The following is a 24,701-nucleotide window of genomic DNA, read 5'->3' on the forward strand; positions in this document are numbered from 1 at the left end:
GTACGGCCTGTAAGCTCCTCCGCCCCAAGACCTTAAAGGAGTGGTATGTCCAAGGCTGGGACTTCACCCACTGCCGCTACCACCGAATGTGATGAGTGAGTGATATCAGACCTCTGAACCGTAGGTGGTTGACCTTTCGACGGAACGCTCATTCCGCATTCTGTCCCTGACCCCAATAAGCATGGCGTAAGCTCTACCATGGGGAAGTCACACCCCGGCGACAGACGTGCACGGCACTAAGTACGCAACCCCTAGCCTTCAGTCCGGTGATGATCGCCGAGATGGCAGCCCTCACGCAGCCACATGCGTGCACCTAGCGACTGGGCAATCAGGGCGCTACCCCAAAAACATAGTTCCGTCGATAAGCATCACAAGAAGGTGTACAGCGATGAAAAACCGAGCATGGCCTTACCACCGCTGAAGGATTACGGCACTAGCGGAAAAGGTGGCCGATGGGAGCAAAGCCCTGGTTCCACCAAAAAAGACTCCATACAATCGGCAGATGTACCTACGCGCCTCCGGGCTGGTGAGGACGTAAAGGACAGCCTGGCAAGAATTATGGCAGCCGAAATTATGGCCGCCGATTCTCAGACTGCAATGTAGGGACTCTCCAAAGGTTTCTGAAAGGCCCAAAGATCTGTCGAGATTTAAGGAGAGCGTTCAGAAGTCGAGAGGACGACACAGGGATACCCCACCTTCATTGGTCCTGCCAGAGGACTTCTCTGAGGGAGAGGAAGGACTTTATCGACGTTGAGGCAAAAATCTCTACGGTTTTGGACGGAAGAGTGCTAGACACTTTTGCGACAAGACTGAGACCTTTTCAACCCTTAGACCGTTCTAGTTAATCTGGACTAGGGAAAAGTTTAAGGACTGCATGGAAAGGTTGGACAGGTTTGTTTCACGTGTAGAACGACCTACACCTAGAAGGCCAAGGGAGGAAATCCCTGTTAACCCTAGAGCTAAATTCCAAATGCTTTTTGACCCCTCTTTAAAAGAGGACATATATAATTATGATCTTGCTGAAGAGGGCATTCCTGTCAATGTAGAGGAAAATCCTTTCTCTAACGAGGAATATGAGCCCATTGAAGATTAGCCCATTGAGGCCTGGGGTAGCACCAAGATATGGGTACTCGACCGTGGCAGTCCCCAGAGCCACAAGACCCAAATATTCTGGATTTGGACTCTCCTCAAAATACCCCTACAAGGAATCCCTCTCCGATTGATGAGCTGACATTTAACGTAATGTAACAAAGGCAGCTGAACACTTTAATTGCCACTGAAGAGGCAGCACCTGAAGCTGACTTCGTTGAAGATGTACCTAAAGAGAAACCACCAGCCAGGCCATCCCTCTCCTTAGATTAAAAACACCTGGCTCCATCTAGACTACCCCGGTTTTCACAAGAGGTGTAAACCCAAGAATTGACTTTCGCCCTTCTGCCTCAGATCCTCTATATATTGGGTCATTCCACCCAGATTCTTTGGTAGTCACTAAAAGGAACAGACCTGGGATACCATTGTCGACCCGGTGAGGAACCCACTGACAAAGAAGGTGAAAAGACTGTACCCTGGGTAAGAGGGTTACCACAGCAGCAGCGTACTTAATGCGTATTGCCAATAACGCCACTTTATTGGCCAGTTACGCAGATGCGCAATGGGCTTTATTACAAGAAGGCATACAAGAGGCTCTAGAACCTCTAGAACCTCTACGAACCCGTTAGGCAAGTTAACCTAAGCATTTTGAAGAACACTTTGGATTCTGCCGAGACGGCCAGTCGAGCCCTCGTTCATGGCATTCTCAAGAGATGCGCATGGCTTCAAAATTTAGGGTTTAAACCTGAAACGCAACTGTCGCTTATAAACCAACCTGTGGGGGAATCCAACTTGGGTTGGTGGTCGAGTCCCTAGAGACCGCAAAAAAAATGAAACCTTAGAGTCTGGACCAAATTACTCAGAACATCCACAAGGCGAGGATTTGGAAACCAAAGGTTTTTTCGTGGCCAACACGCCACTCATCAACACTCTTCAGGAAACGAACTCTCCACAAGAGACCAACACTTTACCACGGCGCTGTCCCCTTTGGTGGTACAGGGTTAAGGGAGGGGCAGGAACCCTACCCCCAGAGGGTCTCCTGCCTCAGGTTGCAAATGATTCGAGTCCCCTCCAATGCCTCCCTGGTCGGGGGGCCGACTGACCTCATTCCTTCAGCCATGGGAGGGAGTAACCACAGACCAGTGGGTGCCAAAAACCATGGCCCACGGGTACTGTGTAGAGTTCAACCGGTCCCCAAAATTCACACTTCCACGACAACAGACGCCAGAACATCTTCGCATACTGCAAGAAGTTGATTTTGGAACAAAAAGGAGCCATAGAGCTCGTACATCTATCACAGGTTAAAAAGTATTCAGTGTGTTTCCTTGTGCCCAAAAAGGATCTAACCATGCGCCCTGTTCTAGATGTGCGCCCAGCGAACAAATTTGTAAAACCACTTCGATGTTGCCAGCGCACAGAGTACCTCAGGTTTATGATAGAGAACTAACATCCATTCAAGGTACTACCCTTTGGCATAGCATCTGCACCAAGGGTATTTACAATGCTACTGGCAGCAGCACACCTGCGCAGGCAATCAATTCCAGTATATCCTTACCTCGATGACTGGCTCATAACAGGGGACTCGTACGAGATGTGTCAAATACCCAAAAGACGATTGATCTTTTCAGTCTGGGATTCTCTATCAACGAGAAAAAATCCAGCTTAGACCCCAGTCAAGTCAAACAATTCCTAGGTGCTCTAATTCGAACAAAAGACGGCCTTGCCTTCCCCTCCGAGAGGGTTCAAAACATGTTCAAATCCCTCACTGTGTAGCCAGTCGAGGGGTAACCGTACGCAAGGCTATGCGTCTGCTAGGAATGATGGCGTCATGTATCTACTTAGTTCCTCACGAGTGGCTAAGAAACCAGTGTTGTCAGGCCAACGGGACAGTGGGGCGATTTAGTAGTCTCGCCGGCCCTAGTTCTCTTGCTGCAGTGGTGGTCAAGGGAAAACCTCTTGAAAGGGAAATCCTTCACCACCCCCGCAGTGGAAGTCGCTCTTGTACAGAGCCCACCTGCTTCAGCAAACCGAAGCAGAGTTTGGTCGCCAGACATGGCGTCCAACCACATAAACGTGCTGGAACTGCTGCCAGTGTTCAAAGCACTAAAAGCTTTCGAAACACACCTGCAGGGAAAGACTATCCTAATCCTCGGATAGCACCACGGCCATGTACTATCTGAACAAGCGTGGGGGCGCACTCATTCTCCAGGGCTGTCCAAACTGTGTCGAACATTTGGAAGTGGGCTCTCAAACGCAACACGTTCCTGTTGTCACATGTTCCAGGGGAAATCTACTGGCAGACTTACTCGGCAGAGACTTTCCGTTGCCCAGGGAGTACGAATGGCAATTACACAGACATTGGCGCCAATGTTTTTTGCACAATGGGGTTTTCCATAGATCTTATCTGTTCGGGACCCTGGAAAAAGCCCAATACCAAGATGACGGGGTCTGGATAACATGGTCAGGGAAATTTGTCTACGCTTTTCCCCAACTCCCTTCTCAACAAGATCGTGCACAATGCCTGATGTGGGGCCGCCAACCCTGTCAAACTGCCTTGCCTGTACAACATGTTGTAAGACAAAGGGGAGCTGCTTCGCCCATGCCTGCAGACATTGAACTTGGCGGCCTGGCTCCTGCTGTCATAAAATTTGGACACCTGCAGCTCCCTCAAAGGTGTGTGGACATCCTCAGGGAGGCAAGGAAACCTAACACTAGATATTGCTATTCTAGTAAATGGAAACAGTTTGTCATCTGGTGTAACAGAGCATCGGACTGCTCTCCCACTCACATTGTCTTATACCTAACTCACTTGCTTGATTCAGGCTTAGTCTTCAACTCAAAGGTGCACCTAGCTGCACTTTGAGCATACACATCACAACAAAAAATGTCATGGTGAACGATGCAAGGGATTAAGACTCATGAAAGGAGTAAAAGAATTCACCCTCCCATTTCTAACCCGGCTCCCGGATGGGACCTAAACGTGGTGTTAACTAGGCTGATGGGAGCTCCTTTGAAGCCCATGCACAAAGCAAGTCTTCTCACCCTCAAGACTTTAATAGCAATTACCTCCATTAGGAGGGTAAGTGAACTACAGGCATGCTCTATTCTAGATCCCTTTGTAACAGTTCACAAAGATAAGGTGGTTTTGCGCACTCACCCTAGTTTTGCGCCTAAATTAAATTTCCAAGTTCCATGTGAACCATTCAACAGAGCTACCAACGTTCTTTCAAAATCCTTCAAGCCTGGGGGAAAGAACCCTGCACACACTGGATGTAAGCAGAGCTGTCATGTTCTATATGGAAAGAACTCGTCCACTAAGGAGACTAATCGGTTTTTCTTGTCAGTGGCCACAGGAAAAGGAGACGGTCTCCAAATTCTCTATTTCTAGATGGATTGTCAAATGCATTACTCTGCTACGAGGGGAACTGCCCTTCAAGCCTAGAGCACATTCAACTCGAGGCACTGGGGCATCCATGGCATTCATTGCAAATGATCCCCTTGAGTCCATTTGCAAAGCGGCAACCTGTAGTTCTGTGTACTCCTTTACAAAACACTATTGCCTAGACACTCCTAGATCTGATTCTCAGGTGGGCCAGGCAGTATTAAAACTTCTGTTCCTTCTCACCTCTCCAACTCCGGGTACGTCTCGCTAGTCTATGCACAGCTTGTGATTTTAAGCAGATTGACAAACATCAGAAGACATGGATTACTTACCGTAAAAGCATTTCTGATGGTTGTATCTGCTTAGATTCACATGCGCCCACCCGTCATCCCTGCTCAGATGGAAGGAACATAGAAGTCTTACTACTTTCTCTTTTCTGTACTCACAATGGTTATAAGGCTCCCGCTTGGCCGAAAAATACAATCTGAGGGACCTCAAAGCGTGAGGAATCTTGGGTACACGTCACTTGTTACAGCACACCCATTTCGACATTCCCTTTCAATTCTCAAAAGACAAGATGTAATACTCTGCAGTTACCACTGGATGTCGGACTATGCACAGCATGTGAATCTAAGCAGATACAACCATCAGAAATTATATGTTAAGTAATGCATGTCATACTGCTTCGGTGGCTTTAGGAATTTTGGAGCGCCTGGGCTTGTCCATGAGCTTGTGCCCCAAAAAATGAGCAGTGGGGTAAGATTAGCAGGAAATGCTACAAACACTAGGGGAGAGAGAGAACATTTTCTGTTAGCAAACCATTGAGTGGGCAGAAATTACTCAAAGCAGCATTAGATAATTGGGTCGTTTCCAAGGGAGACGGAATGCACAATTTGAGCCAAATATCACCTTCCAGAACAGCACTCTACTTCCAGTGATGGCTATTTTGGTTGAGCATGGTCGCAACTGGTACCTATTGAAGGCATAGCCATTGTATGTGATTTAGGATTCTTGTTAACCATTTAGGCCTTAATAAAGCTGCTGAAAAAGTTACGTGGCTTTTACCAAGAACCCACCGGCATGTAAACCGAAGGTAGCCAGTCATGTAACATTATACAAACTTGTGTACTTGCATCAGCAAAGAGCTATTTGAGGCGATCTCCATACAGTGTAATGGAATCACCACAAATTCTAGTCTTCCTACCAAGTTCTCAAATGTTCCACTTAAACAGCAACCACATGCCTCCCCAATTAAAACGGCAACATAATCGAGCTCCATCAGAGCTCACTCACACAACCCAACCAGACCAGCGGTTCACTTATGTGCAGCACAGTAATCTGCTCTGGAGCTCTCCCAAACAAACACATGCCCAACTGTCATGGCTGTACCCATAAAACCAGATTGGGGGTACATGTCCTTCAGCATAGTCTGGCATGGATTTACATGCGCATGAATATTCCCAGTCAGGCTGGGAATCCTCGGTTAAAACGCTGCACTTACAAACTGTATTTCTCCTCTAAACCAATCACTGAAATCTGACTGCCCTCTCCCTCAGCCCCCTTATAGCAGCAGTTTTATTTACTGTGCATTCAAGAGTCTGAGTTTGACTCCTTGAGCTATTTCTTTTTCACGCTTTAAGTTTCGTCAGCCTGTGCTTTCTCTACATTGGCCTACAAGCAGGGATCAGTTTGTCTGAATTTCATGCCCCTCAAGGGCAAGGATTGTCGCGTGTTCGTCGAGTTCCAGAAGGCCATCATGCCTGTTCCAGACCATGTCGTAATTGAAGAGGGGAGCTCCCTTTTCAAGCTCTGTTCCAGCTGCGGACTGCAGAAAGTGTAGAGGACAAACTCCTTCAGTGCCTGTCTCCAGCCGGACCACCGAGGAGATTCTTCTTCGGGTTCAGCAAAAGAACCATGAAGTATCGTCACAGTGGACTGGCAATGTAGCTCCTCGGCGCCAAGTCCTCTGCCCTGCGCCTAAAGCAGGGGCATGCATCACCCAGTAATAGCCGGTCCGAGGAGCGGGCTTCTAAGTCCTTTGAGGGGGCTCCATCTGTGGGGCCCAAGAGGGGCCAAGCAGTCTCCATTGGGGTTGCCGCACAAGCTGGTCCCGCAGCGGGCAGGACATATTCAACCTAATCTGCCTCCATCTCAGCCAGCGATCCACCTCCTCAGGCCAACCTGGCTAAGCTGTGGGAGAAGCCAATCAAAGGCCCACGCGGTGCAAGAGAATTCATAGTTGACGATCAAGTTGGTACTGGCAAGGCCAAAAAGGCAGACCCATTCAAGGTAGCCCTGGCTGTGCCCGAGTGTCCCTGCCACTGAGGCGGGAGGACACCCGAAAGAGGATGGTGGCGTAAGCCTGAATCTGACCGCTCAGGGTGCAGGTGAGTTCTCCAAGGAACTGATGTTTCACCAGACTAGGAAGACAGGTGTCCATGTACACAATCCAGGTGTCAGAGGGGCAACAGATCGCGGAAATGCTGGCGGCGCAGGGCCTAGTAAGCCTGCTCATGTTGGTGTTGGAAAATCAGAGGATGCCCCAAACACCATGGCCCCGGATCAACCTCTGGCGAAAAAGCAGACGTGCCACCCAGCACCACTCGCCACCAAGAACTCTTCCAGCTGACAAAGGAAGGTTTCATCGACCAGAGGCTCGAGACAGAGGAAGACTAAGGCTATACCCCCTCCTGGAAGACATTTAGGAGGAGGGCCTGGCCCCAGCCAAGCAGGGTAGGCTGGGGAAAAAATAATGGGTGCTGGAGTCTGCACCCAGGTGCCTACGGTTGCAACCGTCGCCAGATTCTGTGGCGGCGGTGAAGAGATCTAACCCCATGTCTCTGTCCCTCTAGACAACGAGGGAAAGAAGTTGGATGAGATGGGGAGAAGGATCATCTTCTCCAGCATGGATTCACATGCTCATGAATATTCCCAGTCAGGCTAGGAATCCTCGGTAAAGAGAATCAGTATCAGTTTCTTTTTTGATCTGTTTCTTAGTAGTAACCAATCACTGGTCTCTGGGTCATATTGCCCCCAGCCAATGACTGCACTCTCCCTAAGCCCCGCCCCTGGCAGCCATCCTCAGATTTTTACCGCACGCTCAAGTGTTGGGAGTCCTCGTGCTATAGCTCTCCAGCTTTTACTGCGTTTTGCGCTTTTTCAGATTTCTCATTTTTCGGTTTAATCGAGCCTCAAGCTCCACCGTTTCTACTTCCGATCAACAGGGACCCATTTCAGATTTGGCTACGCCCTTCAAGGGTGAAGTTTTCGTCGAGTTAAGCTTCTTGGAGGATTCCAGAAGTTTGAGGCCTGCCTTGTGGACGAGGGGAACATGGCCCAGGAGAAGGGAAGCTCGACTCCCAGCAAACTGTCCAGGATCTGCCCTGGATGTAACATACAAAATGTGTTCAAGGAGGACGAGCATTCGAAATGCCTTTACTGCCTCCACGAGGACGAAACGCACGTGGACTGCGTTTTGCTCAACATGTCGGATCGGACGATGAGGTATCGCCGGACCAGTCTCCAACTGGCTGGAAGGCAAGAGCCCAGCAGGTGAGTAGTCCGAGCGGTGAGGGTGCCCCGGCAACGGGGGCCGCCGCAGCGTTGTGCCTTAGGGCGCAGCCCCCCACTCCCCCCCCGGATTCAACCATCTCAGCGGCAGCCAAGAAGAAAGCGGGGGGGGTGCGCATCGGCTTCCTCAACTTCCCCAACGGACGGAGCTGGACACCAGTCATCTTGGCGATGACTATTGAGGCGGCCAACGCCCTAGCGATTGTGGCCCACTACGACAGGGAATTGTGGTACAAGATCGCCCCCCTGTTGACTTCTTCCCGGACAACAAGAGGGCACAGACCCTGGCGATCCTACAGGAGGGTGAGGTGGCGTCGGATCATGCCCTAACTGTGGCCACGGACATTTCCGCCAGGACGTGCAAGCCAAGGTTTTGGACATGCCCTTCGACGGGAACAATTTGTTTAGAAAGAATGTGAATGAGTCGCTGCAGGACATCAAGGCCGACACGGAGACGACTCGGGCCTTGGGAGTTCTGCAGCAACGGCGGCTGCCCTTTCGGAACTCCAGAGGCAAGCAAGGTGCCTCCAAAGGATTTTGTGGCGGCTCCTCGACCTACTGTCGGGCGACCCGCTCCTCGTAAGAAGCCTACAGGGGACGAGGCAAGTCCTGTGGATCTGTCGTCACCAGGGAGGCCAGGGCGGCAAAGCTGCTTCCAAGCAAGATTGAACCAGCCGTCGCGTCGGGGCCCCCACCGAAGCACCCTGTTGGGAGGCCGGCTGACAGTTCGTCAGCATGTGGAAGTCCATCTCCAGTTGGGTGCTGGATGCCCTGGCCCATGGGCACACTCTGGAATTTCTAAAGAAGTGCCCCCGAATTCCTCCCCTGGCCAGGAAGGAAAACCACGTCCCCCAACTACTGTTGGAGGTAAGGGCGATGCTCAGCCATTGAGCTCGTCCCAAAGAGGCTCGAGTATACTCGAGATAATTCCTCGTCAGGAAGAAGACAGGAGGTTGGCGTCCCATCCTGGACTTGCGTCGGCTAAACAAATACATCAAGGCACAGAAGTTCCGATGGTCACCCTCCAGCTGGTCCAGCTGGAGGAAGGCGACTTCCTATCGTTGGGTTGTTTCTCAGGTTCGGTTCGTAGTCCCGAGTGCGGCACTACCAGTTCAAGGCCCTCCCATTAGTCAGCGCCCAGGGTGTTCACCCAGTGCCTAGCGCGTGGCTGCGCCTGCAGGGGATCCATGTCTACCCCCTACCTGGACTGGCTCATCCGGGCAGGGATGAGGGAACTCGCCGTAGAACACACAGCAAAGACCGTCCGGCTGCTCACGGACCTGGAATTCTCATCAACTTCCCCAAATCCCACCTGGTTCTGTTGCATGTCACGCTGTTTCGGGGAGCCAAGCTCGATTCAGTAGCACAGTTGGCCTCGCCGTGGGAGGAAAGGCCGCAGGCCATCCTGTGCAGGCTTCGGAGGCGTCCTCTGCATGAGTTCCTTGACGCCCGTTGGACTCAAGCAACGGACAGCTTCGAGGAAAAGATCTCGCTCAACGAAGCATTCCGCCATACAATTTGATGGTGGGGCACCCACGTGCATCTCGCCGCGGTCACGGACTTTCAGACCCCAGCATAACCAGGTGACTGCCTCCCTGGAGGGGTGGGGAGTGCACACCGAGATCTTCACGCGAAAGGCCTGTGGCTCCCGGAGGAGAGGCCGCTCCACATCAACATACTGGCGCTCCGAGCAGTGTTCTGGGCCCTCAAAATTCCTCCCATCCCTCAAGGGCAAGGTGGTGAGGATCTTCACCGACAACACCCACAATGTTCTACATCCGGAAGCAGGGAGGAACCAGATCCCCCAGCCCTGTCCAAAGAAGCCCAGGATCTGTGGCACTGGGGCGTTGCCTAGGGGATGTTTCTGGTGCCTTATCTAGCAGGGATAAGAAACACCATTGCCGACTCAGCAGGGAGCTGCGCTCGTGCCACGTGTGGGGAACTACGCCAGGATCAAGTGGCTCATCTCTTCTGGCGATGGGGGAACCCCAAATCCATCTGTTCGCGACGGTGATGAACTCAAAGTGCCAGGTTCCCCCAGCGAGGAGCATGGGCGATGCTTTCTCGTTCCCCTAGGACGGCCTGTTCCTGTAGGCATTTCCGCCGTTGCTGCTCAGGTTCATCAACCAACTCAAGAGGTCCCGGTGCAGGATGATCCTCGTTGCACCGAGGTGGCAGAGACAGATCTGGTTCCCGGACCTTCTGGGCTTGTCGGCGTCCCCGCCAGTCAAACTGTCGACGGACGCAGATCTTCTCTCCAGAGAAGGTGCCATTCTTCATCACGACCCGGAGTCGCTGAACTTGCAGGCCTGGCTCCTGCAGCACTAGAGTTTGGAGGGTACAATATCCCGGCTGACTGCAGAGAGGTTCTTACAAAGGCCAGGGCGTCCAACTCTCGTGCTACGGACACAAGTGGAAGCGTTTCTGCTGGTGCCGTGCACAGAAGATATTACAGCCCCTCAAGTGCTGCTGTACTTGCTGTTGCTGGCCAAAGCTGGACTAGCTCACGCTTCCATCAAGATGCATCTGGCAACGATTTCCCGATGCACCAGAACTGCAGGATGGTCGTCCCTGTGGTCTCATTGCCTGGTGAAGAAGTTTGACTGTTCCGATCGTTCCCGCCGGTGAAGGCTCCAGCCCCGGCGTGGGAGCTCAACGTGGTGCTGACCAGGCTCATGGGCCCGCCATTCGAGCCTTTGCATTCGGCTCCGTTGAAGTTCCTGTCGTGGAAGACGGCGTTCCTTGTGGCCATCACCTCCGCAAGACGTGTGGGAGAGATTCAGGCCCTTTCCTGCAAGCCTCCATACTTGACTTTCCATGATACGAGGGTGGTGCTGAGGACGCACCCCTCCATGCCCAAGGTGCCGTCTGACTTCCCTCTCAACGAGCCCTTGGTGTTAGTCTTTTTTCCCTTCGTCGCCGGCCAAGAGGACTTTGCGCTCGCTGGATGTAGCTAGAGCGCTGAAGTTCTACGTGGACCGCACGAAGAGTTTTTGGAAGACATCACAGCTGTTTGTGAACTTAGGACCTGTGGACCAAGGGAAGGCTCTCTCGAAGGCTTCTATTTCCAGATGGCTCTGTGGCTGCATCATGCACTGTCATCGGTTGGCAAACCGACCGTTGCCCGGCCGTCCGAGCCCATTCGACCAGAGCGATCGCTGCCACCACAGCGTTCTTGTCTGGTGTGCCCCTGCTGGACATCTGCAGGACTGCTACGTGGAGGTCGACTCAAACCTTAACAAGCTTCTACTGCGTTGACCGGGATTCCAGGGAGGAGTCCAGAGTCGGCCAGGCAGTGCTGCGCAACCTGTTCGCTTAAGGTGAGCCTGGTGAGGAGGTAAGATGCTTAATGTTGAGCCTTGCCACATCCCGTGGTTGTACTTGTGTACTGCTATGTATTCTTATATTCATGAGCATGTGAATCCATGCCAGACCCCATGCTGGAGAAGGAACAAGTTACTTACCTGTAACTGTTCTCCGGCATGGGTCTGGCATGGATTCACATGCGAACCATCCCTCCTACCCCTCTGCGGCTCTTCACTTGGTCATACTGCCACTTTGCGTGCTACCAAATCTGAGGGTGGCGGGCAGGGCTTGGGAGAGGGCAGTCATTGGCTGGGGGCAGTATGACCCAGAGACCAGTGATTGGTTACTACTAAAACACAGATCAGAAACAAAACTGATACTGACTTTTTCTTTACCGAGGATTCCCAGCCTGACGACGGAATATTCATGAGCATGTGAATCCATGCCCAACCCATGCTGGGGAACTTGTTCCTACTCGGTCAAGGCGGCTAACGTGCTGGCGGTAGTGGCCTGGTACAACGGAATTCTGGCACAAACTGGCCCCCTTCCTAATGGGTAGATGCGATCTCAGGCCTCCAGCATGGGGAGGTGGCGTCAGACCCATTACGGTGGCCCTGGACATCCGACACCGGTTTCGGACAGATGGGGGGGGGGGGGTGTTTGTCTCCAGCGTCGAGGCTGGATGAAGGACCCCAGCTTCTGCCAGGAGGTCCAGACGAGAGTACTGGATATACCCTTCAGGGACAACCTCTTTGGGAAGATCGTCGACTATCTTTGCAGGCCTTCAAGACTGACAAACTGCTTGTGCCATGGGCCCTCTTTTCAGCAACACCACCCTTCCTTTCGTGCCTCCAGCAGAAAGTCCAGTACCTCAACTAAGAGTTTCAGTGGAGGTTCCTCGTTTCAGTCCAGGAGCCCTTCAGAGGCAGTTCCAAGGCTTTTGAGGGAGGTGGGTATCGCCACTCCCTAGGTGGGACGCAGAACTGAAACGATAAAATGTCTGGCCCCCACCCATGCACCCCGGTGGGTGGCTGGCTGGTGTTCCATCAGCGAGTGGAAGATCACCAAGAGTAGGGTGCTGGATGCTCTCGCCCTTGGGACATAACCTGGAATTTCAACAAAAATGTCAGCGGATCCTTCCAGTTGCCCGGCAGGAACAGCACATCCCTCTGCTCCTGCAAGAGGTAAAGGCCATGTTACAAAAGGGGCGATGGAGGGCTCTGGTCTATTCCAGGCGGCTGCTCAACAAATACCTGAAGTCCCAAAAATTCAGGATGGGCACATTTCAGCACGTGCTCAGCCGACTGGAGGAAGGAGACTTCTTGATGTTGCTGGATCTGGTGGACCATACTTCCACATCCCCAGCCACAGGAAGCATTGGCAGTTCCTGCGCTTCGTGGTGCAGGGAAGATGCTACCAGTTCGAGGCCCTCCCCTGTGGCCTGAAGTCGGCATACAGGATGTTTATGAAGTGCCTGGCACCAGTGGTGGCCCATCTCGTCTACAGGGTGTAAATGTACCTCGACAACTGGCTCATCAGGCCAAGTCAAGGTGGCTGTCTGGCACACTGAAAGGACGTCAGGTGACTGATTGGGATTTTCTGTGATCAGTCCTGCTTGATGCCATTGCAGAATGCAATGTTCCTGGGAGCCATGCTCAACGCTGTCCCCTGCCTAGCGTTGCCCTCAGGGTAGCAACCGTACTGAGTAAGGTACAACACTATCAACTCTGCTCGTCATATCTTCATGCATCTAACCTTATCCAGCTCTGCAGGCTTCAGATGTGACCTCTTCAGGAGTTCAGGGTACATGTGTGCAGACAAGAGCCCTCAACGAGGGTTCCTTCAAGCGATAAGGTGGTGCATCCCCTCCAATGTCACCCGGGGCACAGGGTTTCAGAACCCCTATCAAAGGATGTCACCAAGGATGCTTCCGTGGAGGGCTTGGGGCCCACACTGGACGGCAACATGCCAGAGGCATGTGGCTGTCAAATGAGGATGTCAATATCCTGGAGCTGCAGGTAGTGTTCTGGGCCCTCAATTCCTTCCCCCCTGAAACGGCAAAGTGGTGAGAATCTTCACGGACAACACCACAATGTTCTACATCAGGAAGTGAAGCAGGGGCACCTGATCCCAGCACTCTCCAGAGAAGCGCAGGACTTGTGGCACTGGGTCGTCGACCAAGAGATGTCCTCATCCCCTTTCACCTGGCAGTAAAGAACACATCGCCAACTCCCTTAGGGAGCTGTGCTCCTACCACGAGTGGGAACTTCGGCAGGATCAGGTGGCCCACATCTTCAAGTGGGGGCAGACCCAAGTGGGGGCAGACCCCAGAGCAATCTGTTTGCAACCGCAGCAAACTCCAAATGCCAGGACTTCGCCAGCAGGTTTCATTGGGGGTGGGGGGGGGGGTTGTCCTTGTGGGAAGACCTTTTCCTGTATGCATTTCCTCTACTGCTGTGAGTCATCAACTCAGTGCCAATGCAGGATTGTACTCGTTGCCCCGGAATGGCTGCATCAGATTTGGTACCCGGACCTTCTCAGCCGGTCAACGTCTGCTCCGGTCAAGCTGCTGGTGATTTGCTCACCAAGGAAGGGGGTGCAATCCAAAAGGGGTCCAGCCATATGCTATGTCTGGTACTGTCATGTGAATTGCTGGAGAACAATAGTTCAATATTCTTTTGGAACAAATTAATTTAGAACTACAAAAAAATGAATACACTTGGGGGTTCACCCCAAGCCCGTTTCCTCAGCTAAAAACTCACCCCAACTAATCCCCCACCCCACAAGTTCATATAACCCACACACTTTTTATTTTAAAGACTGTATACCCAGGTTCGCACTCATGATTTGAATGCTTTCAACTGATTTCACAGCTGCTAATATCCTGTTAACCACCTTTCCCTTCTAAAAGTCCACTAGGGCGATCTACAAGACCACTCAATGTACGTTATGACTCCCAATTTTCAAACAAACTTCTTGTAGGCGTTTGCTTTTTTTAATTTGAATGATTTTCTGTAGCCAATTCCTAAATGTTGTGCTGACTTTGTTTTCAATGTGGTAACAGCCATCCATATATTTGTGTACAAGCTTCCTTTAACTCCCTTAGTCTGCATCCTTTTTGGGCTAGCCAATTGGTCCTCCAGATAGGAAGGCACATAAGGCCCTAGATGGCAGTAAATGATTCCATCAGCCCTTGTTTCTTCCTCTAGGGCCTGTTTGCCCATTTCCCCCAAGGGTTTCTGGTGGAAAAGGAGAGCTTTGACTTTCCGGTTACCCCCTAGTTGAGTGAGGGGCTGTTATGCCATTCTGCTAAATGTTCCTCCTCCCAAGAGTCAGCTCTCCTAGGTTTACCAGTTTAGTACCTTTTTAGTTCTCTCCCCATGTAGCAAGGGGCACCCGCAGTTAGCTAGGTGGTCTTCCTCTGGGTCCAAGACAGCCTTCCCCAGCCTTTTCTTTTATACTTGTGATACTTTGTTCTTCCCCAGGCTACTGTTATCCCCTTGGATTGGTTCGCCTTTATGTTCCTCACCCAATCACTTGATTATGCCCTTCGGACTTCATGCTGGACTGCAAGGTTCATAAAGTTTCTATGGTGTGCAGTGGTAGTTTGGAAATCCCTTGCTGCTTCTTGGCAGCGCCAGTATACTACCTTGCAGGTGTTGGCTCTGCCACCGGGTATAGCTTTACCCACTGTCTGAAAGCAGGAACCTCACTACTATATCCTGGTCCACTCCCTTGTGGTGTATTCTGGTGGCTGAACCGCTTAGTGTGAGCCGGCACATGGTGGTTCTTGTGGCCAAGCTACCATGTCTGACTTAGTGTACACAATCCTGTGCCCCATGCGCTAGGTCAGCGAACATTTCCCAGTCTGGGCTCTTTCTGGCCAATGTAGTCCACTGGGGGGGGGCTGGGGGAAGGCTCCAGTGAGACTCTGCTAACGGATATTAATAGTGCCTCAAACGCAGAAGTGTATCTAGATGTGTCGGGCCTCCGGTGGCTTGGGAACCAATAGTAGATCCTGGTAGCTGTTGGTGTCGAGCTAACCAGTCTCTTCTAGGAGCTAAATGGCTTTGATTTGAAGGCAGGGGTTTAATATGCTGTGATTTCTTGGGCAGTTTTGGTCACAGCAGTAGTCCTTTGACATGCCCGCTGTCATGAATGGCTATGGGGTTCTCTCCTTTTTCTAGTATTCTGGGTAGGGACCATCATTCAAACGGGGGGGGGGGTCTAATAGGTCAGTTCACTCCACTCACTGCGTGTCCTTTATAAAAGGACCGAAACAGTCTGACCCCAAATGGAAATTTTTGGGCTGACAATGCAAGACTGGCAACAGGATGGCATATAGAGTAGGGGATGTACCACAAAAAGCAGTTTGAGTAGGTGGTACTTGTAAAGGCATTATCACAGTATAAACCAAGGTGTAAAACTGTACACCTGGGGGGGGGCTGCAGTTCGTAAAATGGGGCAAAACACATTTCCTGCACTGGTAGTTATAGGAATAGACTGAAGAGCATCCTAAATGAGTGGGGTGCATCCTAAATGAGTGGGGTGCAATGGCCTCCTGTAGAAATCATATGGGATCCTAGCCAAACGGATCCAAGCAGCGTCTTAGCAGTGTGGTAAAGCGGCATGTAGGCTACTCATTTTGATTGAAGCGTATTTATCGCGTTGGTGGTTTCTCATGGCTGAATAAAGGCTCAGTCGAACTTGGTGAAAGTATTGCAAAGACGTGGGCTAGTGGATTTATAAACAATTTGAGGTGGCACATGCTTATGGTTGGTTGAGCCCTATTTTGGACCAGAAGTAAAAATATCGCTCACTAAAAACTTTGTTTTGCAACAGAGTGCAATATTTTCAGTGGAATGTGTTAATCTGTTTAACTGGGTAAGATTGCCTTGTCACTACTAGAAATTATCCTTTACTATAAAATGAACGGGGGTTCGTAAGTAGCCAGCAAATAGTCTGTTGGACAGAATGTTCTGCAGAGGATTTAAGCAGCTGGCAAAAGCAAAAGCCACCTTACGAGCCTTAAAGTTTCCTTGTAACTTTAAAGGTCCCTGGAAATGGCAACATGTTTTTAATGAGAAATTATTTGACATTTTAACTGGCTCTGTAAAACGATTGCTTTTCATGTTGGGAAGGCTAAATGTTAATGCTTTTTGTGAGTGTGGATTACCAGTGACTTTTAATGCCAAGTGAAAAAACAATTTCTCCTGTACCTCAACTAGTCTACAGTGAAATTGCAATGCATACTGTAATTTTGTGGAGGTCTGCACTTTGTATTACATTTATTTTTTCTCTTCCTTTGCAGGACTATGGCAAAGAGTCTCAGGCTAAGGATGTCATTGAAGAATACTTTAAAAAGAAGTGAACAACCTACAAATAAAAAAAAAATGAACCTGAATGTTGTAGTGTCTTGCTGAGATTTGTTTTTTCCTATTTGTGAGCTAATGGAAGCTTACTTTTTGAGGAACTTTGATTTTCGAGCACGATACTTGTGGAGACTTCAACAGAAAAACGCTATTCGAATAGTGTTGAAACATTGTGAAGAGCAGTTGAAGATGAACTCCATAAAGGATGGAGGGGGGCAGGTACACAAGCAAATGGTCTACATGAGTCGTTTGGAATGCCTTTTGATTAACACAAGATTATGGTATGCATGACTACCATTTTTGGCACACTTTGCAATAACCTTTGCAGAGAGGAACACTTCACCTGAGGGGAAAGTAGGTTCGAGGTATTCAACGTAAGCCTCCTTTTCTCCATTAGCCAGAATTGACAAAGACGTATAGAAATAACTTGTTTTATTTAACATGGCTATGCTAACAACTTTCCTTTTTGTGTTGGCTGAACATTTCAACCTTTCAAAGATGAAGTGAAGTAAAAAGAAAATGGAACAACTTTTAATCTATACAATTAAGAAAAACAATGTATCCTATACAATTTTTAGAAATACATTTCTAATACATCAGTAGGCTATGTAGAGGAACCAGGGAAAAGGCTAGTAGAAGAGGGAAGAATTATAAAAACAGCAAATAATTAATCGCAGCTAAATTTAGGGAGACCTAATGTCCGTCACAAGCCTATAATACCAGTTTAAAATCTAGAGAAATACTTGTTAAAAAAAAAAGACCTTTCTGGTTGGCAAGTTTGGGACAACACGTCTCCAATTTAGACTCTACATAATTTCTCTTACAACCCTTGAGATCGAATCCCCAGTACTTCCCTTGTCAACCATAGGCTGAAACGAAATCTTAAAAGGGGAAGTTCACTCAAATGTCTCCTATGTAAAAGTTTGAGCAAATGATGCTCAAGTAAAACTTCAAGCATTAGGAGGCATCCATTTTGTGAAATTAGTGAGCCTCCTGTGATTGTGGTAAGCTCTGCTCTTGCGGCAATAATGAAGCTAAAGCCACCTACTGGTAGCTTTTGCTTATTACAGCTGGAGAGCAGAGAATGCTGTTGGGCTCCTTCCTCCCCGTGCTGCTGGAGAGTGCTTCTTTTACCTGCTTTCCTAGGCTGCCCTGAGCTGGGGGAACCCAGGAAACTTAAGTACTGGCAATTATAAATACAACACTGTTTATGATGGCTGTGGCTTGCTTCTTGCCGTAGCTTTGTCTCCCAGGTGCCCCGGGATCCTGGGTAGTGCAGGAGACATCAAGTGCAGGCAATTATGAATACTTCGCCAGCAGAGTATTCATAATTGCCATGACTAACTTTCCCGTGCTCTGGGAAAGTTGGGAAAGTCGCAATAATGAAACCTGCGGCCGGCGAAGTATTTGACTGCTTTGCTTTAATACGTTTTCTGTGCTTCCCTGGGCTTGGGGAGCCTCCATGTTTGTTCTGCTCTCTGGCAGCAGTAAGCAAAGCTCCCAGTAGGGGGCTTTTGCTTGATTATTCCTACCAGAGCAGGGCTTAACATGAACTGAGGCTCATTTCACAAAATGGATGCCTTTTACTTTGAGCCTCATTTACCCAACATTTTACATAGGGACTTAAATAGTTTGTTTATTTTTTTTTACTATGGCCATCTTTTGAGGCCATCTTGTGAGAATGAATTACTAGAATTGTACAGAAACGTCTGCAAATGTACATGGGTTTTGTGCAATGGTGTTCATTACAAAACCTCCTGAATCACATGCTGTGCATAGTCTGACATCCAGTGGTAACCGCAGTGTTGCATCTGGTCTTTCGAGAACCGAAATGTTGACATGGGTTTGCCTGTAACACAATCCCTAATGTGATGTGTAGTGTACTGAAAATCCCTCACGCATCGAGGTCCCTCGTTTTTCCCACCCAGTTTACTGGTCTCCTTATGCAGAGCTCTTCCAGAGGCATTGCTATATTGTTATATTTATCAACCTTTGGTCGTTTTATATTTTTACCTACCCTTCCTTCGACAGCTGATTCCTGACCTACGCCGAAGCCTTCTCTACGGACCTTTGACAGCAGTTGTTAAACCTGTCGGCTCTGCCAACCATGTGGCCGGCCTACACATTAGAAGAGTGGGGTTGGGGTGGACATTTTTTTTTAAGAATGCCTTTCCCTTTCCTCTCTTGGTTCCCTTGATCTTGTCACTGTTATACCTGCGCTATGGACAGTACTCCATTTAGATTTTGTCTTTCATGCAAGGCAAAATTCCTGACAAACAACTAAAGTGTGAAAGGGGTCTTCCCCTTACCTACACCGAGGCAGCCTTTGCGTCTTGTAAGCTCCTGCGTCCCAAGACCCTAAAGGAGCAGTGTGAAGCGGTGGGTAGTCTACAGAATGTTGCAGGCTGAGAGTAGCCCACGCAATTGCAGCCGCCGTGTGACAAAGGGCTTAGTGACGACCAGGGCTCCAATTCGGAGGCCATTGACCTCATGGCAGGGTGCTCCGCCACGTCCGGCCCCAATAGGCACGACATGAGTCCTACTATGGGGACTGTACATCCCGGCAACACAACCCCAGTCTGTCTTCGATGAAACAGTCTATGGGTGTCGTAGCGCCAACGGGCACACCGGATAGTTCGGCAGTGCCTGACGATATTCAGGATCGGCCCTCCCCGCAGTTGCAGCATGTGACAGTCAGTCTAAACCAAGGAGCACTGTTGAAGGACTCATCGAAATCTAAGGACTCAACAGACTTTTCAGAGAGCTGTGACTTTCTTCGTTAAACGAAAAATCTTGACGTTCTAAAAGAGCCTTTTCCACCCCTAGACGACGCTGGCTCCTCATTATGGACCAGGGAGAAGTTTGAGGGGTGTATGAATAGGTTAAGAGAAAATGGTGGATTTCTCATTCACACCCAAAAGGCCTCGAGAGGAGAGCAGTTTTACTCCTAGACTAAAGACTAGAAGACATAGGCATAACAGACACAGCACTACTCTGGACCAAATCATTCCTAGCAGACCCAACAGAAACCGTATGGATTCAAACCATTGAAATCCACTCCACGAGTTAAGTGAGTGCCACAAGGATCCTCACTAGCTCCACTATATTTCAACATCTACCAGACTCCATCACCGATCTTCAAAAAATACATCACATGCTACAACTATGCAGACGATGCTCACATGTATAAAATCAGACACAGAGGCCGGTCATTCAGACCTAATTGACTGTCAAATCAACTGGATGAATGCCAACAACCTGAAAATCAACCCAGGAAAGATAGAAATCATGATCATATCCAAAGACCAAGAGAACAAAATCACCATCCCATGGCCTACGGAAATGGGGAAAGGCACCAACACAATATAAGGTAGTAAAAAATCTGGGAGTCCTAAAGGACAACATCCTAAAACATTTCTTCACTGTTGCATTTATGCAATAAATGCAACAGTGAAGAAATGTTTTTCCTCCTCCCCACGGCAAGAATTATTCCACCTTTCCTCTCCACTCAACTCACTCGTCGCCCTCGTGTAAGAATCGACTATGCAAACAGCCTCTACCTCAGAATACCTCCTGAAGAAACTACAACGGATCCAAAATGCAGCAGCAAGACTACTCCAACTATCCAGAAGAGACCACATCACTCCTGCCCTAAAAACACTACACTGGCTCCCAATAAAACATTGTTTTGAAGGTGATGCAATGTGCATAACGCACAGGGCAATCGGCGGACAAGGAGCAGAATTCCTACAAAAGAAAATCTACAAACCAATGAGACCCCTCCGATCAAGCAACGAAATCCGCCTGGAACTTAAACCATACCTTAAGAAAAAACTGGAAGGCACCTCCTTCTACCACTTAGCCTCAAAAAGCTGGAACACCCAAAAGAAATAACACATGATCACCTAAAATTCAGGAAATCACTGAAAACCTGGCTCTTAAACACCAGACTCAAACTGAAAACCACTGGAAAGGACACAGACAGGCCCCAGAACTGACAGGGAAGCCCCCTCAGCACCTGGACGGGTGACTCCGGATAGACTGTAACACAGGCAACATGCATGGAGACAGACAACTACCCCAGCCTACCCCTTCAACATCTTCACCCACCCCTTAGTTACCACTAGGTACCACAGTGTTGTGGAATTAAAATATTGACAATCACCACACTACCTGAGTTGTTGACATAGGCTGGGGCACTAGCCACAGGAGTATGAAGGGAGTACAGGTGGGGCTAAGAGCCTGATGGAGGTGGGAGCCTGATGAGAAAGGGACATTGAATGCTCGACGTGCCCAGATCAGGACAGCGGCGCATCAGGGGAAACTACACAAGCCCAGCACCTCGATTTATGATAGAGATGACAAGTAACCAACTCCACTAACAATCACACCAAACCCAACCAAAAACCTACAGCACAATTTAACTACATTACAACAACAAAAAACACTAGCACAACAGTACACGACGACTAACGGGCCACAAACGCCCCAGGCCCAGCCAACAGACCCACCGGGCAGAGGCCGCCAACAGCATGTCGATGCTCTCTTGCACTTTTCTTGCTTCCTCCCACTAACTCAAACCCCCCCGTCCTCCCTCCTTTTTCAGAGCCGCCAGGGGACCACTCTCGTGGTGATGGTGCACGGTACAAATCCTTTAACATTAACATCTTGGGCCAAAATTTCAGAAGACCCTTTCATTCCTTTCAGGAGGAAGTCTTATGACCTCACTGATGATATCCCTATAGACCAATTCAATAAAGATGGAATACCCCTGTGGGTGACCCCACAGAGGGTTGGGAAGACTACTACGGCCAGCCAGTTGACCCTCAGCCTTGGACATCACCTGCACCGGAACCTGACTCCCTGTGCATAGATGACACCTACCACAACTGCTCGACGGGCCTCCCAAGTGGACGACCAGATGGCGTATAACGCTATCTTGAGGGCAGCAGAACAGACCTCTTAAAAAGCCACCTGCCAGCCAAGCTATTCCATTGCTGAATTACAGCAAGACGCTTGGCTCCTTCATTGTTGACACCTGCCTTAACCAGGTCTGTCATGTCAATCGTAGAGTCGAAAAACTTTCGTCCTTCCCCCTTCTGATCCCCTCTACATCAGGGGACATGCTACTCCAGATTCCCTGCTGGTAACTACAACCAGAAAAAGGGCGGGGGACCCCTGTCCACAGGCAACGAGGAGTGCAAAAGGTTATACTCACTGGGGAAAAGTCAACTGCTGCAGCATTTTCCACTCGCATAGCTAACACAACTTGGTTGGCTAGCTATTCTGATGCACAATGTAATATGCTACAAGAAGTCCCTGAACTACTGTGGGGTTGCTTGCATTCGATTGTAACTTTAATCGCAGTATTCGCAAATACTTTGGATGTTGCAGAAACAGCTGGCGGTACCCTCTTAAAGATACATGCCTGGTTATGAAACTCTGGTTTCAAACCAGAAACCCAAGCTTCATTGGTGAATAAGCCAGTAACTTATTTGGGAAAGCTGTTGATGAGGCACTTGAGACAGCTAAGAAACGCGACACCCTCAAGACCCTGGATCAAATTTCCCAGAGGCCTTCCCAAAGAGGGGGCGATTCTCCAAGTTCCTTTCGTGGCCAATCTCGCTCACCTCACAACCAATATGGCTCTGGAAATAAGTGGTCCTCGCCTCGGGGTACCAGCTACGCCACCCCATATCCACCAAGAGGTAAGCGACTTGGGAAAGAGAAAGGGGCTGGAATTCCACCCCTGGAGGCTCCTTGGGTCAGAAATGACCGGATCTGGGTCCCCTCCCATGTCTCCCTGGTCGGGGGTTGGCTAACATAATTTCTTGAAGCATGGGAGGGGATAACAGACCAGTGAGTACTCTGTTGCCCAGGGGTACTGCATAGAATTCTGCCGGATCCAATTCAGACCTCTACGATCAAGATGCCAGAACACCTGCGCATCCTGCTGCAAGAGGTAGAGATCCTGCAGGAAAAGGGTGCCATAGAAGTCGTACCTATTCTACAGGTAAGCAACGCTATTTATTCAGTGTACTTGTACCGAAAAAGGATCTCATAATGCGCCCTGTAAACAAATTTACAAAACCTCAAGTTTTGTATGGTCACTCTGCAGGAAATATCCTGATCCCACTGGGAGACTACATGGCAACATTGGACATGAAAGATGCATACTTTCATATTTCAATGTTGCCAGTGCACAGAAAATACCTCAGATTCATGATAGACCAGCACTCAGTTCAGTACTACCCTTGTGCATTGCCTCAGCTCCGAGTGGATTTACAAAGGTAGTGGTAGTGGCCTGCACAGGCTATCATCCCAGTTTATCCTACAGGGATTCCTATGGAACATGCCTGTCAAACACTCAAAAGACAATAGAGCTCTTATTCAGCCTGGGATTCTCATCGAGAAGAAATCCAGCTTAGTCAAGTCAAGCAGTTCCTAGGGGCTCTAATTTGAACTAAGGATGGACTTGTCTTCCCCTCGGAGGGTCCAAAACATGTTTCAAATCCCTCAATATGTAGCCAGTTGAGAGGTGACGGGACGCAAGGCCATGCAACAGTTAAGAATGATGGCATCCTGCATTTATTTGGTTCATCACACACAGCGCATGCAGCCAATGCAAGAGTGGTTCAACAGCCAGTGGTGTCAGGCCAGCGGACAATGGGACATATCTAGTGGTTGTCTCGCCAGCCCTCGTTCTCTCTGCAGTGCTGCTCGAGGGGAAACCTCTTGAAGGTAAAGTCCTTCCCCCCCCCCCCACCCCTGCAGTAGAAGCCACACTCGCGGGGTGGGGGAGGCTCGCCTGATTCGGCAAACAGCGATTGGTCCCCAGAAGTAGTATCCAGCCACATAAATCTGTTGGAGCTGTCGGCAATATTCATAGCTCTGAAAGCCTTTCAGACACAGCTGCAGGGAAAGACGGTCCTGATCCTTACAGACAGCACCACGGCCATGTACTATCTGAACAAACGGGGGCACTCACTCCAAGGTGCCTCCAAATGGTCTCTTAAACACATGTTCCAGGGGAACTCAATCTTGGCAGACTTACTTGGCAGAGATTTCCTACTACCCATGAATACGAATGGTCGCCATATCGTCTCCCAATGTTTTCGCAGAATGGGGCTTCCCAGAGATCGACCTATCAATGCCAATATGCCTTCAGGGCCCCCAGAACAGAATCACATACTGTGCATAGTCCAACATCCAGTGGTAACCGGGGAGTATTGTATCTTGTCTTGCGAGAATCGAAAGGGGATGTCGACATGGGTGTGCCTGTAACACTATCCCTATGTGACGTGTAGTGTACCCAAGATCCCTCAAGCTTTGGGGTCCTCATTGGTTTTTTCCCCACCCAGGTAACTGGTCGCCCTTATCCGGAGTTCTTAAAGAACATTGCTATTGTCCAACCGACCTTTGGTTGAATAATTCTATAAAAAGATCACCCCTCCCGACCCTTGTTTCAACGACTATTCCAGTTTCCGCCGAAGACCTGCGAGAAAATCGGACAGTGATCCTGTCTGCGTTGCGACCATGTGGCTGGGCCTTCCGCTGGCCTATACAGTGGGGAGAGTGGGGTCGGGGTGGACTTTTCTTTTCAAACTGAAAATGCCTTTCCCTTTCTTCCCTCTTTCCTGTTTGGTCTTAATCACTCTGTGTAACCTCAGCTATGGAGAGGACTCCATTTAGATGTTGCCCTATTTGTAAGAACAAATTCCCATGGAAGGATGGACTGTGTAACCGGTGCTTGCCCCTCAATCACAGAGCAAGGGTGTGCCCCAAGACCTTAAAGGAGCGTAGGGTAAAATGCTGGACGGCCTACGGTATGGCCAAGGCCAGAGTGACTCAGACCTCTGAACCGGAGGTTGAACTTAGTCTGTCCCCGACCCCGATGAGCACAGCGTAAGCTCTGCCATGGGGAAGTCACACCCCGGAGACCACGACGGACACGTACACGGCACTAAGCACACAACCCCTAG

At 49.6% G+C, this 24,701-nt stretch overlaps 1 protein-coding gene and 1 non-coding gene across 2 annotated transcripts in view; both read left to right on the plus strand.

Annotated features, from left to right (window-relative positions):
• The window catches only part of RPS12 (ribosomal protein S12), a 46,649-nt gene extending 29,898 nt beyond the window's left edge, over positions 1-16,751 (plus strand). Inside the window, exon 5 of the mRNA XM_069606679.1 lies at positions 16,659-16,751. Within this exon, the coding sequence (XP_069462780.1) occupies positions 16,659-16,718 (60 nt within the window). The 3' untranslated portion in view covers positions 16,719-16,751. The remainder of the gene's footprint in view (positions 1-16,658) is intronic.
• On the plus strand, positions 16,295-16,422 carry LOC138460473 (small nucleolar RNA SNORA33). The gene has a single exon (XR_011263172.1). It is a non-coding gene; the product is annotated as a small nucleolar RNA SNORA33 (small nucleolar RNA).
• Positions 16,752-24,701: the final 7,950 nt, after the last annotated feature.

This window comes from Ambystoma mexicanum, chromosome 4p (genome assembly GCF_040938575.1).
Source record: "Ambystoma mexicanum isolate Mex_15411 chromosome 4p, UKY_AmexF1_1, whole genome shotgun sequence".
Classification (NCBI taxonomy): domain Eukaryota; kingdom Metazoa; phylum Chordata; class Amphibia; order Caudata; family Ambystomatidae; genus Ambystoma; species Ambystoma mexicanum.